The sequence below is a fragment of the Oncorhynchus masou genome, chromosome 9 (assembly GCF_036934945.1).
Source record: "Oncorhynchus masou masou isolate Uvic2021 chromosome 9, UVic_Omas_1.1, whole genome shotgun sequence".
NCBI classification, from domain to species: Eukaryota; Metazoa; Chordata; class Actinopteri; order Salmoniformes; family Salmonidae; genus Oncorhynchus; species Oncorhynchus masou.
The window spans coordinates 52,659,054-52,679,572 of record NC_088220.1 but is presented as its reverse complement, the minus strand read 5'-3'; the positions used below and the strand labels follow the sequence as shown (position 1 = coordinate 52,679,572).

At 43.5% G+C, this 20,519-nt stretch overlaps 2 protein-coding genes across 4 annotated transcripts in view; both read right to left on the bottom strand.

The window, feature by feature from the left end:
- Positions 1-1,509, bottom strand: part of LOC135546185 (unconventional myosin-Ic-like) — a 62,722-nt gene extending 61,213 nt beyond the window's left edge. The window contains exon 1 of one of the 2 annotated variants that reach the window (XM_064974399.1): positions 1,025-1,509. In XM_064974399.1, coding sequence (XP_064830471.1) covers positions 1,025-1,114 — 90 coding nt within the window. In that variant the 5' untranslated portion in view covers positions 1,115-1,509. The remainder of the gene's footprint in view (positions 1-1,024) is intronic. The other variant, XM_064974398.1, reaches the window with a different exon arrangement.
- Positions 1,510-12,349: 10,840 nt separating this feature from the next.
- Positions 12,350-17,960, bottom strand: LOC135546184 (14-3-3 protein epsilon-like). Of its 2 annotated transcripts, none has more exons than XM_064974396.1 (6): positions 17,740-17,960; positions 16,329-16,528; positions 15,962-16,068; positions 15,409-15,615; positions 15,128-15,264; positions 12,350-13,354 (listed from the first exon to the last, which is right to left on the bottom strand). In XM_064974396.1, exons 1-6 carry the CDS (start codon positions 17,801-17,803, stop codon positions 13,299-13,301), a joined length of 771 nt encoding a protein of 256 aa, XP_064830468.1. In that variant the 5' UTR covers positions 17,804-17,960; the 3' UTR covers positions 12,350-13,298. The 2 variants fall into 2 exon arrangements, with proteins under 2 accessions (XP_064830468.1, XP_064830469.1); XM_064974397.1 differs by having other exon boundaries at positions 12,350-13,351.
- Between the last annotated feature and the right edge of the window lie 2,559 nt (positions 17,961-20,519).

Genomic DNA, 20,519 nt, shown 5'->3' with positions numbered 1-20,519 from the left:
CGGTTGGACGCTATAGATCTCAATCTATTCATAAGATCCAAGTTGGTCAAAGTTGGTTTGTGTACGAGTCCAACATTCCCTTAACCTCCACTGCTTTCTGTGGCACAGCCTTGTTGTTTCACCATATGCTGTCTGATTTAAAGCCCCACACCCTGCATTCCTTAGATTGTGTGAACTGGAGACTCAGTCCCACCCTCTCGATCACCACTCTCTCACATTCACCAGGAACTTGTGCAATCCCCATTCCATAGGGAAACATGTAACCCTTCTTTACATTGATAATGTGCTATGTTAATATCATTATTTAAGTGGCAATCGACCATTCAGTTGGTTTAGATTTTCCTATTGTTTAGCATTTGTTTATTGAAATTGACTTTCCCGCCATTCATTTTCTGCTGTATACTTTTCCGAATCTGTATTTACATTGGATGACGTTTTCACGCCTCTCCAAACACACTGAAGTAGACAGCACATTATGAGCCCTGTGTAACATTTTTCACTTGGCTCTCAACATCAATGGCCTAGCAGGTGTTTTCTGACTGCGGGCACTGAGTGGAAAAATCGAATGAGGATGATATCAATTGCACTCTGTCAAGCCAACTATTTGGCACAAACACATTTACCGTACATAGTCGAGCCGCTTGGAGGCAGCTGAGGGGAGGACGGCTCATAATAATGGTTGGAAAGGAGCAAATGGAATGGCTTCAAACACATGGAAACCATGGAAACCATTACCACAAGCCTGTTCACCCCAATTAAGGTGCCAGGCGAAAACCAGAGTGAGCGGCCAAGGTGAACAACTTTTTCCCCGTGCACAGTTAACCTCTAAAATGATACATCAGCTCTACTTCCACACAGGCAGATCCTAGCCTGGTCCCAGACATGTTTGTGCTGTCTTGCCAAGGTTGGCAAAGTTAGCAAGAGAGCACGAACAGATCTAGGACCAGGCTAGGGAAATCCCACTCTAGGATAGCTATTTATTTCAAGTGTATGAGGAGTGAGCAGGTTGAATGGATGGACTCACCTTGGTGCAGCTGTGGCAGTTGCTCTCTCCATTCTTCCCAGGGGACAGGATGATCTCACCTGTAGGGATCAACTGGATCCTCAGCTCCATCGTGGTCGCTCTCTCTCTCTCGCTTTCCTTCTCTCTTTCTCGATCCCTCTGCCTCTCTCTGTCCTCCGTCCACTTACTCGGGTCCTTCTGACGGCGTAGCAATGAATTCAACCCCCCCCCCCCCCCTCGCACGTTTGTAAAAATTCCTCCCCTTAACGTCGGTGAGAGTAATAGGGTTTCTGCTACACTGTCAAGAGAAAGAATTCAAATTAAAACTAAAGGAGAAAAATATGATTTTACTGGCCGCACATACAGGGATTTACATGTATGCTTCTTTTCTCAGTTATCTAACGAGGCCAAGACAGTCGAAGCACAAGGATGTTTCCTGCGTCTGTGCAGAGTGCTCTAGTGCGAGTTTCCCCTTAGCAGGCAAAGGATATGTGTTGATGGTCACAGTGTCAGGCTCTCTTTCCACAGCCGGCCCCGCAGTATAATTGATGTCCCTGCACACCAGATCGCTGTGGCGCAATGCACTCTGGGTTGGCCCGGGTATCAGGGCTTCCTCCTGGACCCATGCATCCTGTCTCGGACGTTCCCAACGTTCACAGGGTAAACACCAGAGGAACCCACTCTCTCCTCACGTTTCCCCTGGCTATTTGTATTCCTTTTTTTTTTAAATTTAACCTTTATATTTAACTAGGCAAGTCATTGAATAACAAATTATTCTCTACAATGACGGCCTACTTGTACAACTGGGAGACACGCGTAAACGCCACATGCACCCCCCACCTCTCAAAAATAAAATAAGAGACTTGTGCCTCTTGTGTGTCTAGTGTCTTCAGTTTCCTCTTCCCAACTGGTACACAAATTAATGTAGACAGGCAGATGGTAAGAGGGTCATCAGACAGAGGCTGGAAGCAGAGACATTGTGACCATATCTCTGTCTGGGGTGACAGAATAGTATATATGTGTGTGTGTGTGTGTGTGTGTGTGTGTGTGTGTGTGTGTGTGTGTGTGTGTGTATATATATATGTATGTGTGTGTGTATATATATATATATATATATATATATATACACACACACACACACACACACACACAAAACCCATTGATCTTTGCTGTGACACTGACTGCCCTCAGTGCTCTGTGACCCCTCCCAAGGTTCCTGTTTGTTCCTTCGAAAAGACCGCACCGTTGAATATCAATGATAGATTGAGTTTTGCTGAGTCTGGAGTTGTAGCATGGGTCTGGGTGTATGAGTGGTGAAGGAAACGTGGCTCTATATTACTGTATGTTTTGGGTCATCAATATGGTCAGTCAGTGGTGGGATTTGTGGTGAGGGTGACTGAGAATATGTCTAGAAACTGATTGTGGTTGTGTTGAATAGTGTTTTGGGGAAAGTGTGTGTGGTGTAGTGGGCTGTGGGTTGTGTCTCTTCTGTGACTTCTGTGTTACTGTTCCTTCTTACCCTCCATCACAGTGTTCTCTAGATGTGTGTGTTCATCACCATTTGTGTACGGCCTTGTGAACATACACATATGTGTGTGAGAGCATGGCTGTTTGTACAGTGCATTCGGAAACCATACAGACCACTTCCCCTTTTCCACATGTTGTTGCGTTACAGCCTTATTCTAAAATGGATTTAAAAGCAAAAACAGGTTTTTTGAAATCTTTGTACATTTATTAAACATAAACAACAGAAATACCTTATTTACATAAGTATTCAGACCATTTGCTATGAGACTCGAATTTGAGCTCAGGTGCATCCTGTTTCCATTGATCATCCTTGAGATGTTTCTACAACTTGATTGGAGTCCACCTGTGGTAAATTCAATTGATTGGATATGATTTGGAAAGACACACACCTGTCTATATAAGGTCTCAGAGTTGGCAGTACATGTCAGAGCAAAAACCAAGCCATGAGGTCGAAGGAATTGTCCATAGATCTCCGAGACAGGATTGTGTTGAGGCACAGAACTGGGGAAGGGTACCAAAACATTTCTGCAGCATTGAAGGTCCCCAGGAACACAGTGGCCTCCATCATTCTTAAATAGAAGAAGTTTGGAACCACCAATACACTTCCTAGAGCTGGCCCAAACTGAGCAATCGGGGGATAAGGGCCGTGGTCACTCTGACAGAGCTCCAGAGTTCCTCTGTGGAGATGGGAGAACCTTCCAGAAGGACAACCATCTCTGCAGCACTCTACAAATCAGGCCTTATGGTAGATTTGCCAGACAGAGGCCACTCCTCAGTAAAAGGCACATGACAGCCGACTTGGAGTTTGCGTAAAGGCAACTAAAGGACTCTCAGACCACGAGAAACAAGATTCTCTCGTCTGATGAAACCAAGATTGAACTCTTTGGCCTGAATGCCAAGCGTCACGTCTGGAGGAAACCTGGCACCATTCTTTTGGTGAAGCATGGTGGTAGTAGCATCATGATGCGGGGAAGTTTTTCAGTGGCCGGAACTGGGAGACTAGTCAGGATCGAGGGAAAGATGAACGGAGCAAAGTACAGAGAGAGCCTTGATGAAAACCTGCTCCAAAGCTCTCAGGACCTCAGTCTGAGGGGCTAAGGTTCACGTTCCAACAGGACAACAGCGCTAAGCACACAGCCAAGACAACGCAGGAGTGGCTTCGAGACAAGTCCCTGAATGTCCTTGAGTGGCCCAACCAGAGCCCGGACGTCAACCCGATCATCTTTGGAGAGACCTGAAAATAGCTGTGCAGCAACGCTCCCCATCCAACCTGACTAGGCTTGAGAGGATCTGCAGAGAAGAATGGGAGAAACTCCCCAAATACAGGTGTGCCAAGCTTGTAGCGTCATACCCAAGAAGACTCAAGGCTGTAATCTCTGCCAAAGGTGCTTCAACAAAGTTCCCGAGTAAAGGGTCTGAATACTTATGTAAATGTGATATTTCAGTTTTTTTTATTTTTAATACATTTGCCAAAATGTCTAAAATACATTTTTTTTCTTGTCATTTATGGGGTATTGTGTGTGCTAGATTGATGAGAGGGGGGAATTGATTGAATACATTTTAGAATAAGACTGTAACGTAACAAAATGTGGAAAAAAGTCAAGGGATCTGAATACTTTCCGCAGCACTGTACATGTGGTGGTAGTGGGCCCTTGGTGTATGTCTTCCTACAGTGTCTGGGGGCTGCTGAGATGGGAAGTGACAGTGACACACATCCTTTGACCTGTGACATACGCCCAAGGTATTCCTGATATCTGGGCATCAACAGGAAACAGTGGCCTTGACGCTGCAAGACCTCAGCTCGGGCTCAGCCTAGCAGACTGTTGTGGATGAGAAGAGAGAAGAGAACACACACTGACGTCCCTGAAACATACTGGGAAGAGTAAGAACTGTAACAGAAGGCAACCAGAACCAGAAATGGACATGAAAAAAGATTCATTTGGCAAAACACCAAAAGTAATGACCTTTTGAATTACCCTCTATGTAGCATTGTCTTGCTTATGCATTTACATATTGTTTATGAAGACTTATTGAATGCCCTATAAAGCCTTTATGTGTTGTGGTTCGTTGAAAGTAAGATCGCTAATAGAGACGTTTTTCAAGCTCAAGGATATAGTTTGTTGTTTACACTGATCACGGATAAGATATTGTGAGTTTCCAAAAACAATGCAGAAGATAGTTATTAATTAACAGAAGACAGGCAGGCTCAAGGTCCTTTCCTGGCTGAAGGTTTCTACACACACTTCCTCTTTCTCAATGCAGTCCATCCTTCAACACACAAGGCGAAGGAGGCCCAACTCTCTCTCTCTCTCTTTCTCTCTATGCTGGTCTAAACTATCTTTCATGTCCTATCCGCTCACACTGTCAGGGTGATATGAGGTGTGTGTGTGTGTCAGAACCTGCAGCTGTTACAGTAGTGTGTGTCAAGGTGAGCCAGGCGCAGTGGGAGAACTCCTACACGACGGGCCAGTGTTCCTGAACTAGGCGTGGACACAACTTGTCACTGACAGAGAAGTCTTTAAAGGAAGTAGAGAGGGAATCGCATCCTGTTTGTGTGAGAGTGAGAGTCAGGGGCCAATCTGTGAGTAAAGGGCACGTGGGCATGGCAACGAGAAAGGGCAAGGAGGGATATGGCAGAGGTTAAAAAATATACTCTGTACTGAATCAAATAAAATGTATTCATATAGCCCTCCGTACATCAGCTGATATCTCAAAGTGCTGTACAGAAACCCAGCCTAAAACCCCAAACAGCAAGCAATGCAGGTGTAGAAGCACGGTGGCTAGGAAAAACTCCCTAGAAAGGCCAAAACTAAGGAAGAAACCAGGCTATATGGGGTGGCCAGTCCTCTTCTGGCTGTGCCGGGTGGAGATTATAACAGAACATGGCCAAGATGTTCAAATGTTCATAAATGACCAGCATGGTCAAATAATAATAATCACAGGCAGAACAGTTGAAACTGGAGCAGCAGTACGGCCAGGTGGACTGGGGACTGCAAGGAATCCTGGGGCATGGTCCTAGGGCTCAGGTCCTCCGAGAGAGAGAGAAAGAGAGAGAGAAAAAGAGAATTAGAGAGAGCATACTTAAATTCACACAGGACACCGGATAGGACAGGAGAAGTACTCCAGATATAACAAACTGACCCTTGCCCCCCGACACATAAACTACTGCAGCATAAATACTGGAGGCTGAGACAGGAGGGGTCTGGAAACACTGTACGCCCCATCGATGACACCCCCGGACAGGGACAAACAGGAAGGATATTACCCCACCCACTTTGCCAAAGCACAGCCCCTACACCACTAGAGGGATATCTTCAACCACCAACTTACCATCCTGAGACAAGGCCGGGTATAGCCCATAAAGATCTCCGCCACGGCACAACCCAAGGGGGGGCGCCAACCCAGACAGGAAGATCACATCAGTGACTCAACCCACTCAAGTGACGCACCCCTCCTAGTTACTGAAGTAACTAACAGGAATAAGCTAGCGCTATCTCCCAGGGGTGACTGGAAATAGTCATTCCTATTTTTAACACTAAAAAGGAAATCCCTAATATTTCCATGCCGTTTGTTCCTTCAGTCTGTTCAAAAGCAGTTATCAGCCTCTGACAACGCAGGATTCAGCAGCGCCGTTTCCACAGGAAAGCACATGACGCCAAATAGGCTAACACTCAAGCACCAGCCCAAAGAACTGTCCTCACACTACATTTCCCTAGAAATATTCAGAACCTACTTAATAAAATCTGTATTTTAATTAGATGACACTGTATTTTGGTGCTGTATTTAAACAAATATTTCCCCTACTGTAGGTTATTTTTGCCTTAACTTTGAATGGGGCCAAACTCGTGCCAATTTGAGCTAATCTTTTTTTATCTTGCGCTAGCAATTGCTGCCCTCTGGTGGTTTCAGATAAAAACACAGCTTTATTCACTCAAATGAGTCTTAAAATGAATGGGAAATGAATGATGTCGTCATGGTATATCTACTGTACACACACATCTAAAGTCTCCACTGAGGAGATTGAAAGCACACACCAACAGTTAAAACCAGAATCCACCAATGTACAGCGCAAGAAGACTACAAGCAACTAAGCAACTATAGGCCTAAGCCAAACAGAGGTAGTAGCTACAGTGCCGTGCAAATGTATTCATCCCCCTTGGTGTTTTTCCTATTTTGTTGCATTACAACCTGTAATTTAAATAGATTTTTAATGGGATTTAATGTAATGGACATACACAAATAGTCCAAATTGGTGAAGTGAAATGAAAAAAATAACTTCTTAAAAAAAAAAAAAGGAAAGGTGGTGTGTGCACATGTAGCCCCTAAATAAGATCTGGTGCAACCAATTGCCTTCAGAAGTCACATAATTAGTTAAATAAAGTCCACCTGTGTGCAACCTAAGTGTCACATGATCTGTCACATGATCTCAGTATATATATACACCTGTTCTGGAAGGCCCCTGCAACACCACCAAGCAAGTGGCCCCATGAAGACCAATTAGCGTGCCAAACAGGTCAGGGACAAAGTTGTAGAGAAGTACAGATCAGGGTTGGGTTATAAAAAAATATCAGAAACTTTGAACATCCCACTGAGCGCCATTAAATCCACTCGAGTGGTTTAAGGGGAAACATTTAAATGTCTTGGAATGGCCTAGTTAAAGGCCAGACCTCAATCCAATTGAGAATCTGTGGTATGACTTAAAGATTGCTGTACACCAGCAGAACCCATCCAACTTGAAGGAGATGGAGCAGTTTTGCCTTGAAAAATCTCAGTGGCAAGATGTGCCAAGCTTATAAAGACATACCCCAAGAGACTTGCGGCTGTAATTGCTGCAAAAGGTGGCTCTACAAAGTATTGACTGGGGGGGGGGGGGGAATAGTTATGCACGCAAAGTTTTCAGTTTTTGTTGTCATATTTCTTGTTTGTTTCACAATAAAACATATTTTGCTTCTTCAAAGTGGTAGGCATGTTCTGTTAATCAAATGATACAAGCCCCCCAAAAATACCTTTTAATTCCAGATTGTAAGGCAACAAAATAGTAAAAATGCCATGGGGGGTGAATACTTTCGCAAGCCACTGTAGGGGAGTAGTCTCCATACACACTAGGAAAACAACACATTACACACACAAGGAAAAACAGTGTTTTGAGAAGGACTGAAGTACAAAAGCTGAGAAATCAAGAATAGTCAAATCATTTTTTTAAAACTCAACAAACTTTTTGAAAAGGCATGTTTTAGTGCTGCAGTATACCAGATAATGATTGTATGAAAGAACAGCATATATTTTTTGTCCCAATGCAGAAGTGTTGCCAGCACTGATGAGCCTGGTCTTTGAGTGTTCCTCTGCGTTATGACTGGCAGATTAAAGAGAACAAGTGCAAAAAGCTGAATGAAGTGCCTCTTTTAATCAGGCTCCATTCAAATGTGTTTTCTGTTAGCCAAATAGACTGAACACTAGAGGAATCACTCAGGTATTGACTGTGCACATCAGATACATCGACTGAGTGTACAAAACATTAGACACACCTTCCTAATACTGAGTTGCAACCCCCTTTGCTCTCAGAACAGCCTCAATTAGTCGGGCATGGACTCTATAAGGTATCGAAAGCGTTCCACAGGGCTGCTTGCCCATGTTGACTCCAATGCTTCCCACAGATGTGTGAAGTTGGCTGGATGTCCTTTGGATGGTGGACAATTCTTGATGTGCCTGGCACCTACTACCATACCCCGTTCAAAGGCACTTAAACCTTTTGTATTGCCCATTCACCCTCTGAATGGCATACACACAATCCATGTCTCAATTGTCTCAAGGCTTAAAAGTCCTTCTTTAAAATGTCTCCTCCCCTTCATTTACACCAATTCTAGTGGATTTAAGAAGTGACATCAATAAGGGATCATAGCTTTCACCTGGTCAGTCTATGTCATGGAAAGAGCAGGTGTTCATAATGTCTTGTACACTCTGTTTACAACATGCTTAATGATCAAACCAGTCTCCTGTTTTACATGTCAACTATGATCTACAGCCGTCCCAGGTCTGATGAACAGATCTCAGGTGGAGAGGGGGAAAGTGAAGAGGAAAACAGTGTGAGGAGAAGGAAAGTATTCCCAGCAGAACTCCTGCCCGTCAGTCCATTAATATGTGACCCTCAGGTGAGGTCAGATATATTCCCAGCAGAACTCCTGCCCGTCAGTCCATTAATATGTGACACTCAGGTGAGGTCAGATATATTCCCAGCAGAACTCCTGCCCGTCAGTCCATTAATATGTGACCCTCAGGTGAGGTCAGATATATTCCCAGCAGAACTCCTGCCCGTCAGTCCATTAATATGTGACACTCAGGTGAGGTCAGATATATTCCCAGCAGAACTCCTGCCCGTCAGTCCATTAATATGTGACCCTCAGGTGAGGTCAGATATATTCCCAGCAGAACTCCTGCCCGTCAGTCCATTAATATGTGACACTCAGGTGAGGTCAGATATATTCCCAGCAGAACTCCTGCCCGTCAGTCCATTAATATGTGACCCTCAGGTGAGGTCAGACATATTCCCAGTTTGGGATCATCATGATACAACTGTCTTACCTGTTTTCTATTTCTCACAATGCAATATACATACAGTCAATGGATCAGCTTTGATCTCCTATCTCAAATATCTAATGTAGTTTCATCTGAGTTTCAGCCTCTGTATGCACACGTCTTGTCCTCCAGGGGGTGCTAAAGGAGCTGCTCTTGCGTCACCCTATAACCGGTGAGGAGAGAACAAGAGACTGGACAGCATAAGCACACAGTTGTCTGAGCTGGAGAATGCTGTATGACTGCTTTATTATGCGTTGAATCCTAACTGAAGGGTTGGCACTGTCTTCAACAATCCTGACAGTCATATTCATCCAATAACAGAGAGGTAAACACCAACCAATGGAGGCAAGGGTGTGTCCATCCAAGAAGATATGTCGCTTTGACCTGCCAATGGACTTCAGACAGCTGGAGAATAGGTTGGATGGATGTGCCCCAGATCAATTCAGAATGTGAGATCTATCTTTCATTCATTTGGTGGAAGTGCGAGGACTTTGGAGGTCATTCTCTTGTGCCTTTCTGTGTGTCCCAGCCAAGCCTCTCTCCACAGGGCTATCTCCGCAGGTTTCTGTCGAGTGTGTAAGCGAAGAAGCAACCTCAACAGGAGACTCTTTGAGAAGTTTGATAAGGACACGGATGGACTGCTTTCTCTCAAGGTAAATCCAAATCAAATGGCATCATGTAACGTGGCTCCCCCCACCGCAGTGGATGGCCTGAGAGGAGCCCTCGCCAGCAGTCACCGACCCAGCAGAAACAATTGTTAGACTGACTAGTTTAAGGATGAAATGTGAGAATCTAAATCCCTTTGAAGTGTATAATCCTGTTACAAAATAGTTGTGGACAATTCTATATTGAATCCCAATTTACAGACCACGTACAATGGGCTGTGTCTCTGTATTGCAGGAAATGGAACGTGGCATATGTGACCTGTACATGGCAGATGTCACCTCCGGGCAGCTCCAGCGGCTGATGGTATTGATTGAAAGCAGATGCAAAATCACACATTGACGGTGTGTCATTCTGCGCAACATGTGCCCCTGTCTGAAAGACTATTTCACTCTGCGTTAGTTTAAGTCAGTCTTGTGTTTGACACATGATAACCAACTGTCAGATGACAAAATAAACACTTTCACATAAAAGAAACAATCAAGAAAAGACCAGCAAATGTACTTATATTTTTGAAAGTTATCACTATTAACTGATTTAAATCAACACTTCCAATTAACAATGTTTAAATGAACGCTTGAATTATCAACACTGGAAATACAACTGAAAGTTTGTTCGGAAAGATAACATGGAGGAATATTGTGAAAAGGACCGTTTAGAAGAGGCAGACATTTCACCTCCAACGACTAGACTGTTGGTAATGATTTCAAGACGTACGTGTGTTCGAACAAAACCGAGACCAGCACCTCAAAGGGATGTACTAGGCCCAGCAATCTCACGTACCAGACTTGATAGGGCTTTCTTTATAGACACTGTGGCTGTTCATACTGGGGGCCCTGTAACCCAGTTAGGGTCTTACAGTCACCGGTCATCGGTGTCACGGTGACAATTCATGTGTTTTTAGGCTTATTTGTCCCCTTTCATTTTAATAAACGTGTCAAAGCCAACATTCTTGTAATGTAGGCCCACATACAGTGTGTTCGGGAAAGTATTCAGACCCCTTGACTTTCCACATTTTGTTACGTTACAGCCTTATTCTAAAATGGATTAAATAGTTTCCCCCCTTAATCTATCTACACACAAAACCCCATAATAACAAAGCAAACACAATTTAAGAAATTCTTCACATTTATTAAAAATTCAAAACTGAAATATCACATTTACTTAAGCATTCAAACCCTTTACTCAGTACTTTGTTGAAGCACCTTTGGCAGAGACTACAGCCTTGAGTCTTCTTGGGTATGACGCTACAAGCTTGGCACACCTGCATTTGGGGAGTTTCTCCCATTCTTCACTGTAGATCCTCTCAAGCTCTGTCAGGTTGGATGGGGTGCGTCACTACACAGCTATTTTCAGGTCTCTCCAGAGATGTTAGATCGGATTCAAGTCCGGGCTCTGGCTGGGCCACTCAAGGACATTCAGAGACCTGTCCTGAAGCCACTTCTGTGTTGTCTTGGCTGTGTGCTTAGGGTTGTTGTCCTGTTGGAAGATGAACCTTCGCCCCAGTCGGAGGTCCTGAGCAGGTTTTCATTAAGGATCTGTCTACACTTTGCTCCGTTCATCCCTGTTGCTGTGGGGATCCACATCATGATGCTGCCACCACCATGCTTCACTGTAGGGATGGTGCAAGGTTTCCTCCAGACACACTGCTTTGCTTTATCTTGGTCAGGTCGCAGTTGTAAATGAATTGTTCTCAACTGGCCTACCTAAAGGTAGAAAAATTAAATGTAAAAAGTTTTTAGGCAATGGGTTCAATCTTGTTCTCATGGTCTTTAGGTGCCTTCCGTCTGGCCACTCTACCATAAAGGCCTCAACACAACCCTGTCTCGGTGCTCTACAGACAATTCCTTTGACCTCGTGGCTTGGTTTTTTCTCCGACACGCACTGTCAACTGTGGGACCTTATATAGACAGGTGTGTGCCTTTCCAAATTATGTCCAATCAATTCAATTTACCACAGGTGTAAATAAGCTATTTCTGGTCATTTTTATTTTATTTTATATTTTATACATTTGCAAAAATTTCTTAAAACCCGTTTTCTTTGTCATTATGGGGTATTGTGTGTAGATTGATGAGGAAAACAATGTATTTAATCCATTTCAGAATAAGGCTGTAAGGTAACAAAATGTGGAAAAGAATCAAGGGGTCTAAATACAAATGCACTGCATTAACCTGCTTAACTGGTATACAAGTATAACACAATGTATATGACAACTGCTAGCAAATCAATGCAATCCATCATTACAAAACGTTTTACCTTTCAATAGAAAGCTCTGATGAAAGATTTGGTGTAGGGGGCCAACCAACCATGAGCCCTGTAGTGGTGAGTAGACTAGGGCTTTATCTCCAACCTTCCACCAGTGTTTCTCAAATGACAGGGTCTTAACATGGCCCACCGTAAATAAATGGGCATACAGCCAACAGGCAAGCTTCCATTTTGTGAGTCATTTCTAACTACGTTTAAAAAAACTTTAAAATAAACTCAATACCATGGGTTTACTCCGATGCTTTTTGAAAAGCCCCCCCCAAATAATTCAAGAAGCATGAATTCATCGTTTGATGTAATCAACACCAGACATTTCGGTATGTTTAATTTAGATTGTTTAATGTTAATTCCATGCTGTGTTTCAGTAAGAACAATACAGATTGTGGCTCCAGTCAGATATCCAGTAGTACAAATTAGCTGTAAGTTACACATAATGAAACTAAAAGAAAAGGAAAACATTGAGCTATATAAAAGGAGGGGAGAGAGGCAGAAAATTAATGAACTCATGCAGGCTTGAAATCATCTATTTAGAAACCTGTCATCTTGCAACAGAAGCCAGTCGAGAACTGTCTGTTTAACGCAACGCTTCCTCGGATTTTTACGGCTACCAGCCCTCATCTGAAATCAGCAAGTATTCGCAGTACAGTATTTTAGCACAACATACAATCCAAAACATCACAATAGAATCACTATGGTGTAAAAGTTAAGCATTTTGCTCCACGTGGATATCAAGAATTTTGCCAACTTCCTCTGATAAACTAGGTTCACGAAAGAGGACTTTGTTTAGACTTGCCCGTAAAAAGGATTCATGATTTGCATCTCTCACTAACAGAAATATTACAGCTCCCACAACTAATAGACATATCAGTAATAAAAACTAATTTCTGTAATTACATTAAGAAAAAAAAATCTCAAAATACATCCAGCAACTGATAAAATATTGAGGAAAGAGCATAAACAAAACAAAATTAAAACAATACAATAATGAAAACAAAGATTTTTTTTCAGAACCGCGTGTACCAAGAAAAATAAAATAAACCAGGGACTCTTTGCCTTTCCAAAATTGTATTTATTGTCTCAATTAAGTGGTATTTATATTTGAATTGAATTAAAGGGCAAAAAAACAAAAACAAAAATAATAACAATGACTGATTATTTCTAAGACCATGTGGCCAGAGAGCTGCTGAGAGCCGCTGTCACTTGGGCGTGGCGGCCACAGTTTTTTGTGTGTGGGGGTGGGGTGGGGTCTAAGGTTGGCTGTAATGTCTCACTGGGGCTCATCCTCCACATCTTGCAGCGCCTCTTTGTTCTGTTCTTCACCTGCTTGAAAACAAGAGAAATGGACGGTGAGGGCTGGGCTTTCAGGTTATGTACACCAGAGACAATCCTCAGTCTCGGTGATCAGACTCAGTGGCCAAACATCAAACATATTGAGATGCTGTGGAAGTATTGCATTACTCCTGTGCAAGTTTTAACCTACAATCTCCAAAGTTACAGGTGGACAGGCCGAAGTGAGCCCAGCAGTGGTTTCATTCAGTGTGTCAAACATCTTAGCACATGCAGTGAAACGTCAACCACCATTTACAACCTTGTAGGCCATATCAAAAGAACTACTGCAGCGCTTCAATCAAATAAACACAACTCTTATAGTAATTAAATAGCTATAAAATGAAACGTCCTATATAGGCCCTACTTGACGACAACCTGACAGATGACTTCCGTTTACAATTGAGAAGCGTTTGATTTGTCAATTTCCCCATAGCCTACTCATTCCAAGATTTATAAGCCATCTAGCGAACACCGTGACATCCAATCTTTAAATCCCTCGACAGATCTGCCCAAGACTCACCTGCACCCCGGTATTCTATTCCAACACAAGCCACTCTATTGTACTGGCATTCCGTCGTTAGTGAGACAGTTGTCTAGTTGTGTCATGCTACAGGACGCCAGGCAGACAGAATGACAGAGCAGAGCGATTATGGGACTGGATGTAGATGTGTGTCACCCAGTCAAAGACAGACAGGATATCCCACACAGCCTCAACAATTGGTGCCATGCTGTTAAGTCCTCCAGTCTCCACAATACACGGCTCTGACAATAGCTACAGAGATCAAGCACTGTACGTCAACGGATCAGGCAGGCGACTACAGAGCGCCAGACTCTACACACAAACCCATGTTCTAACTTGGTGAGACACCTCGCAGCCCCACAGAGAAAGATAGTTACCGTGTTACCTACAGAGCTGTCCTTTACTGGACCTAAAAATGGTTCCAGCTGAAAGACGATACTCGCTCACCATTATAAAAAACAAAACAATAAATCGGTCAGATGTCCAAGACATGTGGAAATCATAAGAAAAAGACCTTCGCTCCGGGTTACCTTCAAACTAAATGCATTACTGATACACCGGGGCTAAAAAAAAAAAATCACTATGTAGAAAGACAGATTCATAAGACACGCAGAGTGTGAACATACAACTTTCCCGGTGACACAAACCAAATGGGTGAGCGGCATTGCAGTGAGTTAGTAGTGAAGGGGGACAGAACAAACGATTCAAACCAAGGGAAGGGCAGAAAACACTTACAAAGTACAGATTATGGGAAATGAACAGCTGTTTTGATCCTTTAGGACTCTACACAGATAGAAGGAGAGAGGAGAGACGAGTTGGACGTTAAGATGAAGGTTAAAGAAGCTACAGCTCTAGAGGGCAGAGAGGGGACCACTAAGCAATGCAGAAGGAAGTGAAAGGTTGAAAGGCAGAAGGTTGGGTTAGAGACGGATGGAGACGTTAAGAGTGTGTGTAATGATCCACGTCAGCAGCTCTGAAAAGAGCCGAATTACCAACAGCATACACCTATAGGAAACACAGTGCTACTCTTTTCTGGTAGGATAGCATCCGTTCACAAACGTTGTAATGGTCATACAAAAAATAAATAGCAGAGGCAAACTAATGTAATATTGTAAATATATCTCAGGCTGGAAGAAATGAAGGAATTGAGCATGTCCCCTCAAACAGCAATTTCCCCATTAATAACAGTACCAACTTCCTCCATGCATTGGAAAAATCCAGGTGGGTGAGCTCTCACTCACGCTTACCATCTCCCTGCATGTCTGAAGTCCATAGTGTCAGGTTGTCACGTAACAACTGCATGATTAGTGTGGAGTCCTTGTAGCTTTCTTCGCTCAGCGTGTCCAGCTCTGCGATGGCGTCATCGAACGCAGCCTTCGCCAACCTGCAGTACAAAACACTGGTCTTATGTCACACTCGTGTCAAGGAAATAAGTCACGTTACTGAATCGTTTGAGCACACATGATCAACAGCCTAATTAGAAACTTAAATTAGAAGTCTATCGAGGAGAGTGGTGCGAGGTACTTGCCTGCACGCGCGGTCGGGTGAATTGAGGATTTCATAGTAAAATACGGAGAAGTTAAGAGCGAGGCCTAGGCGAATGGGGTGTGTCGGTGGCAGTTCGATCATGGCGATGTCGCTAGCAGCTTTGTAGGCGACCAAACTGTTCTCCGCAGCCTCCTTCCGGTCGTTCCCGGTGGCAAACTCAGCCAGATACCTGTGGTAATCACCTTTCCTGAGGGAAGAGCAAGACAGAGAAGAATCAGTGGGCCAACATAGTGTAAAAGACACAAAGGCTCCGTGAAAACATGGGTCCATGTGAAAAACAACTATGTTCCCAACTCAGGGCCGTGACAACCTAAAGCATCTAGGGGATAGGTCCGATTCAATGATCAACGAATGGAGTAAATGTTAGAAAAGCAGGAATTCCTGATTTCGCAGGAAGAACCACAATCCCTGTTCTATGCTTTATTCTTGAGCCATTAGATTTGTGGAATACTGTTTTAATCTGGTTGTTTAAAAAACTGCAATAACCATCTATCAAGCATCTATTCCCAAACAAAAAAAGCCGAGGCTCGTACATTTTGTAGTAGAAGACCTTGGACTCTCCCGTGTTAGCAGCTGGAATAAGGTGCTTGTCCAGTACATCAAGAATGTCATTACAGATCGACTTCAGCTCGTTCTCAACCTGCAGGAGAGAGAAAAAAATAACTAAACAAATGACCAGCCACTGACACAATGTTAGGCACAACACGCAGCAATACACAAAATGGTATCATTCAGGTGAATTAGCCTAAATTATTTTATAATGTTCAACATTTTCTCCAGTGGAAATGCTCCCATATTGCTTTAAGAGGGCTGCAGCTCAAATGCCTCTCTCATCATGTCAGATCTCTCTCGCACTACACTAATGCACTCAGAATGACTCATCCTTCTGGGCTTACTCACCGTTTGCCTGTATTCCCGGATCATTTTCAATTTGTCTTCTCCGCCCTTGTTTTCTTCCCTTTGTTCAATACTGCTGATTATCCTCCATGATGCTCTCCTCGCCCCAATGACATTTTTGTAGGCCACTGATAGTAGGTTTCGCTCCTCGACTGTTAGTTCCACATCCAACCCGGCCACTCTCTTCATGGACTCCACCATTTCTGTGGGGAGCAGAGAGAAAGTCATAAGTAATTGGTGCTGAAAGATCAGATCCAATGTAAAACTAGGGGACAACATTTGATGACTTCACATTACAGACATTTCTTATGCTGAAGTTACAGATGATAATTTCTGTATTCACAAAGCATCTCAGAGTAGGTGTGCTAATCAATTTTGCCTAATCGACCATAATTAATATGATTATAAGGACAGGTGAGACCTGATCCTAGCTCAGCATGCCTACTCTGATGTGCTTTATGAACACAGGTTCTGGATAATACAATCTTGGGAGGCAGCATCTGCTGCAAAATGTAGGCTTACATTTTGCATGAACATACACCCAGTGACAAGGTACATAATCATACCTTTAAGAAACCGGTAGTTACGTCAATGTCAAGAATGAAAGCCGCACGTCTGAAGAATCGCGTTTGATTTGGGGGTGAAATGAAGCTGGTTTTTATTTCGGGGCAAATCAAAGTTGCATGTGGCCAGGGTTCCGTAATCTGTCCGACACGATCATGCCTTGTAATCACACATCTAAAAACAGCTTCATGCCAATTGACAGACATGTTCTCTCACTAACTGAACTACGTCAAAATTGCTTATCATTGGGGCGTCGGTTTTATTTAAGGTCAGCCGTCGATACGTCACACCCAGATAGCAGGCTATAACGTTGGACCACGAGAATGTTCGCAAACGTGGGAATTTGGCTGGCCAACAGATGTACATAGTGATCTCATGTTATATTATAACTAGTAATGTAGCATAAACTTAAATTGGCTGAATTGTTCGGGAAAAGTAATCCCCACATAGGTCCTGTAGCACAGCTAACGTTAGTTTGCTAACGCGCTAGTTAGCTAGCTACCCCCCCCCCCCCACTTGCTTACTAGCTACCTAGCTCTCGCACCATCGATAATCCGCCATTTTGTATTCTCTTTCAATTATCCATATCTTTGAACAAATCTGGACAGTTGAGTAGCTATCGTATTGGCTAATTAATGCTAGTAACACGGCTCCCTAGTTAAGCCAATGAGTTAGCTCAGGCTAACTAGCTAGCTAACGTTAGCGCACTGACATCACCATCCTCGCCCCTGCAAGAGGGAGGAGGGTGAGTGCAAGTGTTAGCTATGTTGGAAGCTACTACCGTTAGCTAGCTGGGGGGAGACAACGGCAAACATATCCCTCCATCGAATAATACAATTGTATTTCTTACCGTCATATCTTTCCGCCTGCTCGGCGAGTTTTGCCTGATATACTAAATCGTCCCGGTCGCCCATTTTGTTGCGAGTGGCGAAGTTTAGTTTAAACTGACAAATTGATAAAAATGCTCGACAGTTGCTGCTACTAGGTCAATCTGTCGGCGGGTCCTGTGAAATCAACGGATAGATCAGTGGCGTTTCCACCCCACCGGTTGTACTGGAGTAAAAAAAAATGGCGAAAATCTCAATCCGGGAACCTATCACCCCCCACTGAGGATCACCCCTTCCTCATAAAACCCCCTCCCATTCTTGCACGGCATGGCAACCAGTGTCTCGGGATTCCAAACATTTACACCCACATTATTATTATCATGGTGAGCATTATCACACACACACAAAATGTAAGCTGATAAGGCTTTCTCAATATTCTTATCAAGAACATCTGTAAAATGGTATGGAATCAGCTTGATTCTTATTTGGTATTTACAGTGGTATTGTTAACAAACACGCCCCCATGAAGACAATTAGAATTACAAACAGGTTCAGCCCCTGGTTTGACAGTGATCTTACAAGAGTTACTCCACCTCAAGAATTGCATTTGGCGAAAGGCTCGGCACACGCATACTCAAGCTGACTGGCTATCGTTCAGGCAAATGAGAAATAAGTGCACTCAGGCTATCCGGAAGGCCAAAGTTAGTTACTTTAAGGTGCAGGTCTTTCTCTCTCTCTGTGGGTCTAACCCCAAGAAGTTCTGGAAAACAGTTAAAGACCCGGAGAATAAACTCTCCTCCTCACAGCTGCCCATGTCTATTAATGTTGATGATGTGGTTGTTACTGACAAGAAGTACATGGCTGAGCTCTTTAATCACCACTGCATTAAGTCAGGATTCCTATTTGACTCTGCCTCTTTGCCCGTCCAACATTTCCTCATCTTCCACCCCTTCTAATGCGACTATCCCCAATGCTTCTCCCTCTTTTTCCCCTGCCCCGCTACAAAGTTACTCCCTGCAGGCAATCACTGAGTCCGAAGCGCTAAAGGAGCCCCTTAAACTTCTTTAAAAAACATCTGGGTCAGATGGTTTAGACCATTGCTTCTTTAAGGTTGCTGCCCCTATCATTGCCAAGTTTATCTCCAACCTTTTTAACCTGTCACTCCTTTCTGGGGAGGTTCCCATTGCTTGGGAGGCAGCCACAGTTCGTCCTTTATTTAAATGGGGAGATCAAGCTGATCCTAACTGTTATATGGCTATTTCTATTTTGCCCCGTTAATCAAAAGTGTTGGAAAAACATGTCAATAATCAACTGACTGACTTTCTTGATGTCTATAGTATTCTCTCGGGTATGCAATCTGGTTTCTGCTCAGGTTATGGATGTGTCACTGCAACCTTAAAGGTCCTCAATGATGTCACAATTGCCCTGGATTCTAAGCAATATTGTGCTGCTATTTTTATTGACTTGGCCAAAGCTTTTGATACGGTAGACCATTCCATTCTTGTGTGCCAGCGAAGGAGTATTGGTGTCTCTGAGGGGTCTTTGGCCAGGTTTGCTAACTACCTCTCAAAGAGTGCAGTGTATAAATAAAGTCAGCAAATCTGCTGCCTCAGCCACTGCCTGTCACCAAGGGAATACACCTAGGCTCAATCATAGAACCAAGTTCTTCTCAATTTATATCAACATAGCTCAGGCAGCAGGAACTCACTCATCCATTTATAGGCAGATGATAGTCTTATACTCAGCTGACCCTTCCCTGGATGTTGAGTTAAATGCTCTACAAACCTTTCTTAGTGTCCAAAAAGCTTTCTCTACCATTTAACCTGGTTCTAAACACCTCCAAAACAAAGGTCATGTGGTTTGGTAAGAAGAATGCCCCTCTTTACTACCTCTGAGGGTTTAGAGCTTGAGGTAGTCACCTCATACAAGTACTTGGGAGTATGGCTAGACAGTGCACTGTCCTTCTCTCAGCACATATCAAAGCTGCAGGCTAAGGTTAAATCTAGACTTGGTTTCCTCTATTGTAATCTCTCCTCTTTCACCCCAGCTGCCAAACTAACCCTGATTCAGATGACCATCCTACCCATGCTATATTACAGAATCATAATTTATAGATCAGCAGGTAAGGGTGCTCTCGAGCGGCTAGATGTTCTTTACCATTCCGTCATCAGATTTGCCACCATTGCTCCTTATAGGATACATCACTGCACTCTATTCTCCTCTGTAAACTGGTCATCTCTGTATACCCGTTGCAAGACACACTGGTTGATGCTTATTTATCCAACTGTCTTAGGCCTCACTCCCCTCCTATCTGAGATGCCTACTGCAGCCCTCATCCTCAACAAACACCCGTTCTGCCAGTCCCATTCTGTTAAAGGTCCCCAAAGCACACACATCCCTGGGTCGCTCCTTTTTTCAGTTCGCTGCAACAAAAACACTCAAACTGGACAGTTTCTCAATCTCTTCAAAGACTCAATCATGGACACTCTTACTGACAGTTGTGGCTGCTTTGTGTGATGTATTGTTGTCTCTACCTTCTTGACCTTTGTGCTGTTGGTTGTGCCCAATAATGTTTGTACCGTGCTTTGTGCTGCTACCATGTTGTTGTGTTGCTACCATGCTTTGTCGTCATGTGTTGCTGCCTTGCTTTGTTGTCGCCTTAGGTCTCTCTTTATATGTAGTGTTTGTTGACTCGTTGTGATGTGTTTTGTCCTATATTTCTTAATCCCAGGCCACTGTCCCCACAGGAGGCCTTTTGGTAGGACGTCATTGTAAATAAGATTTTATTCTTAACTGACTTGCC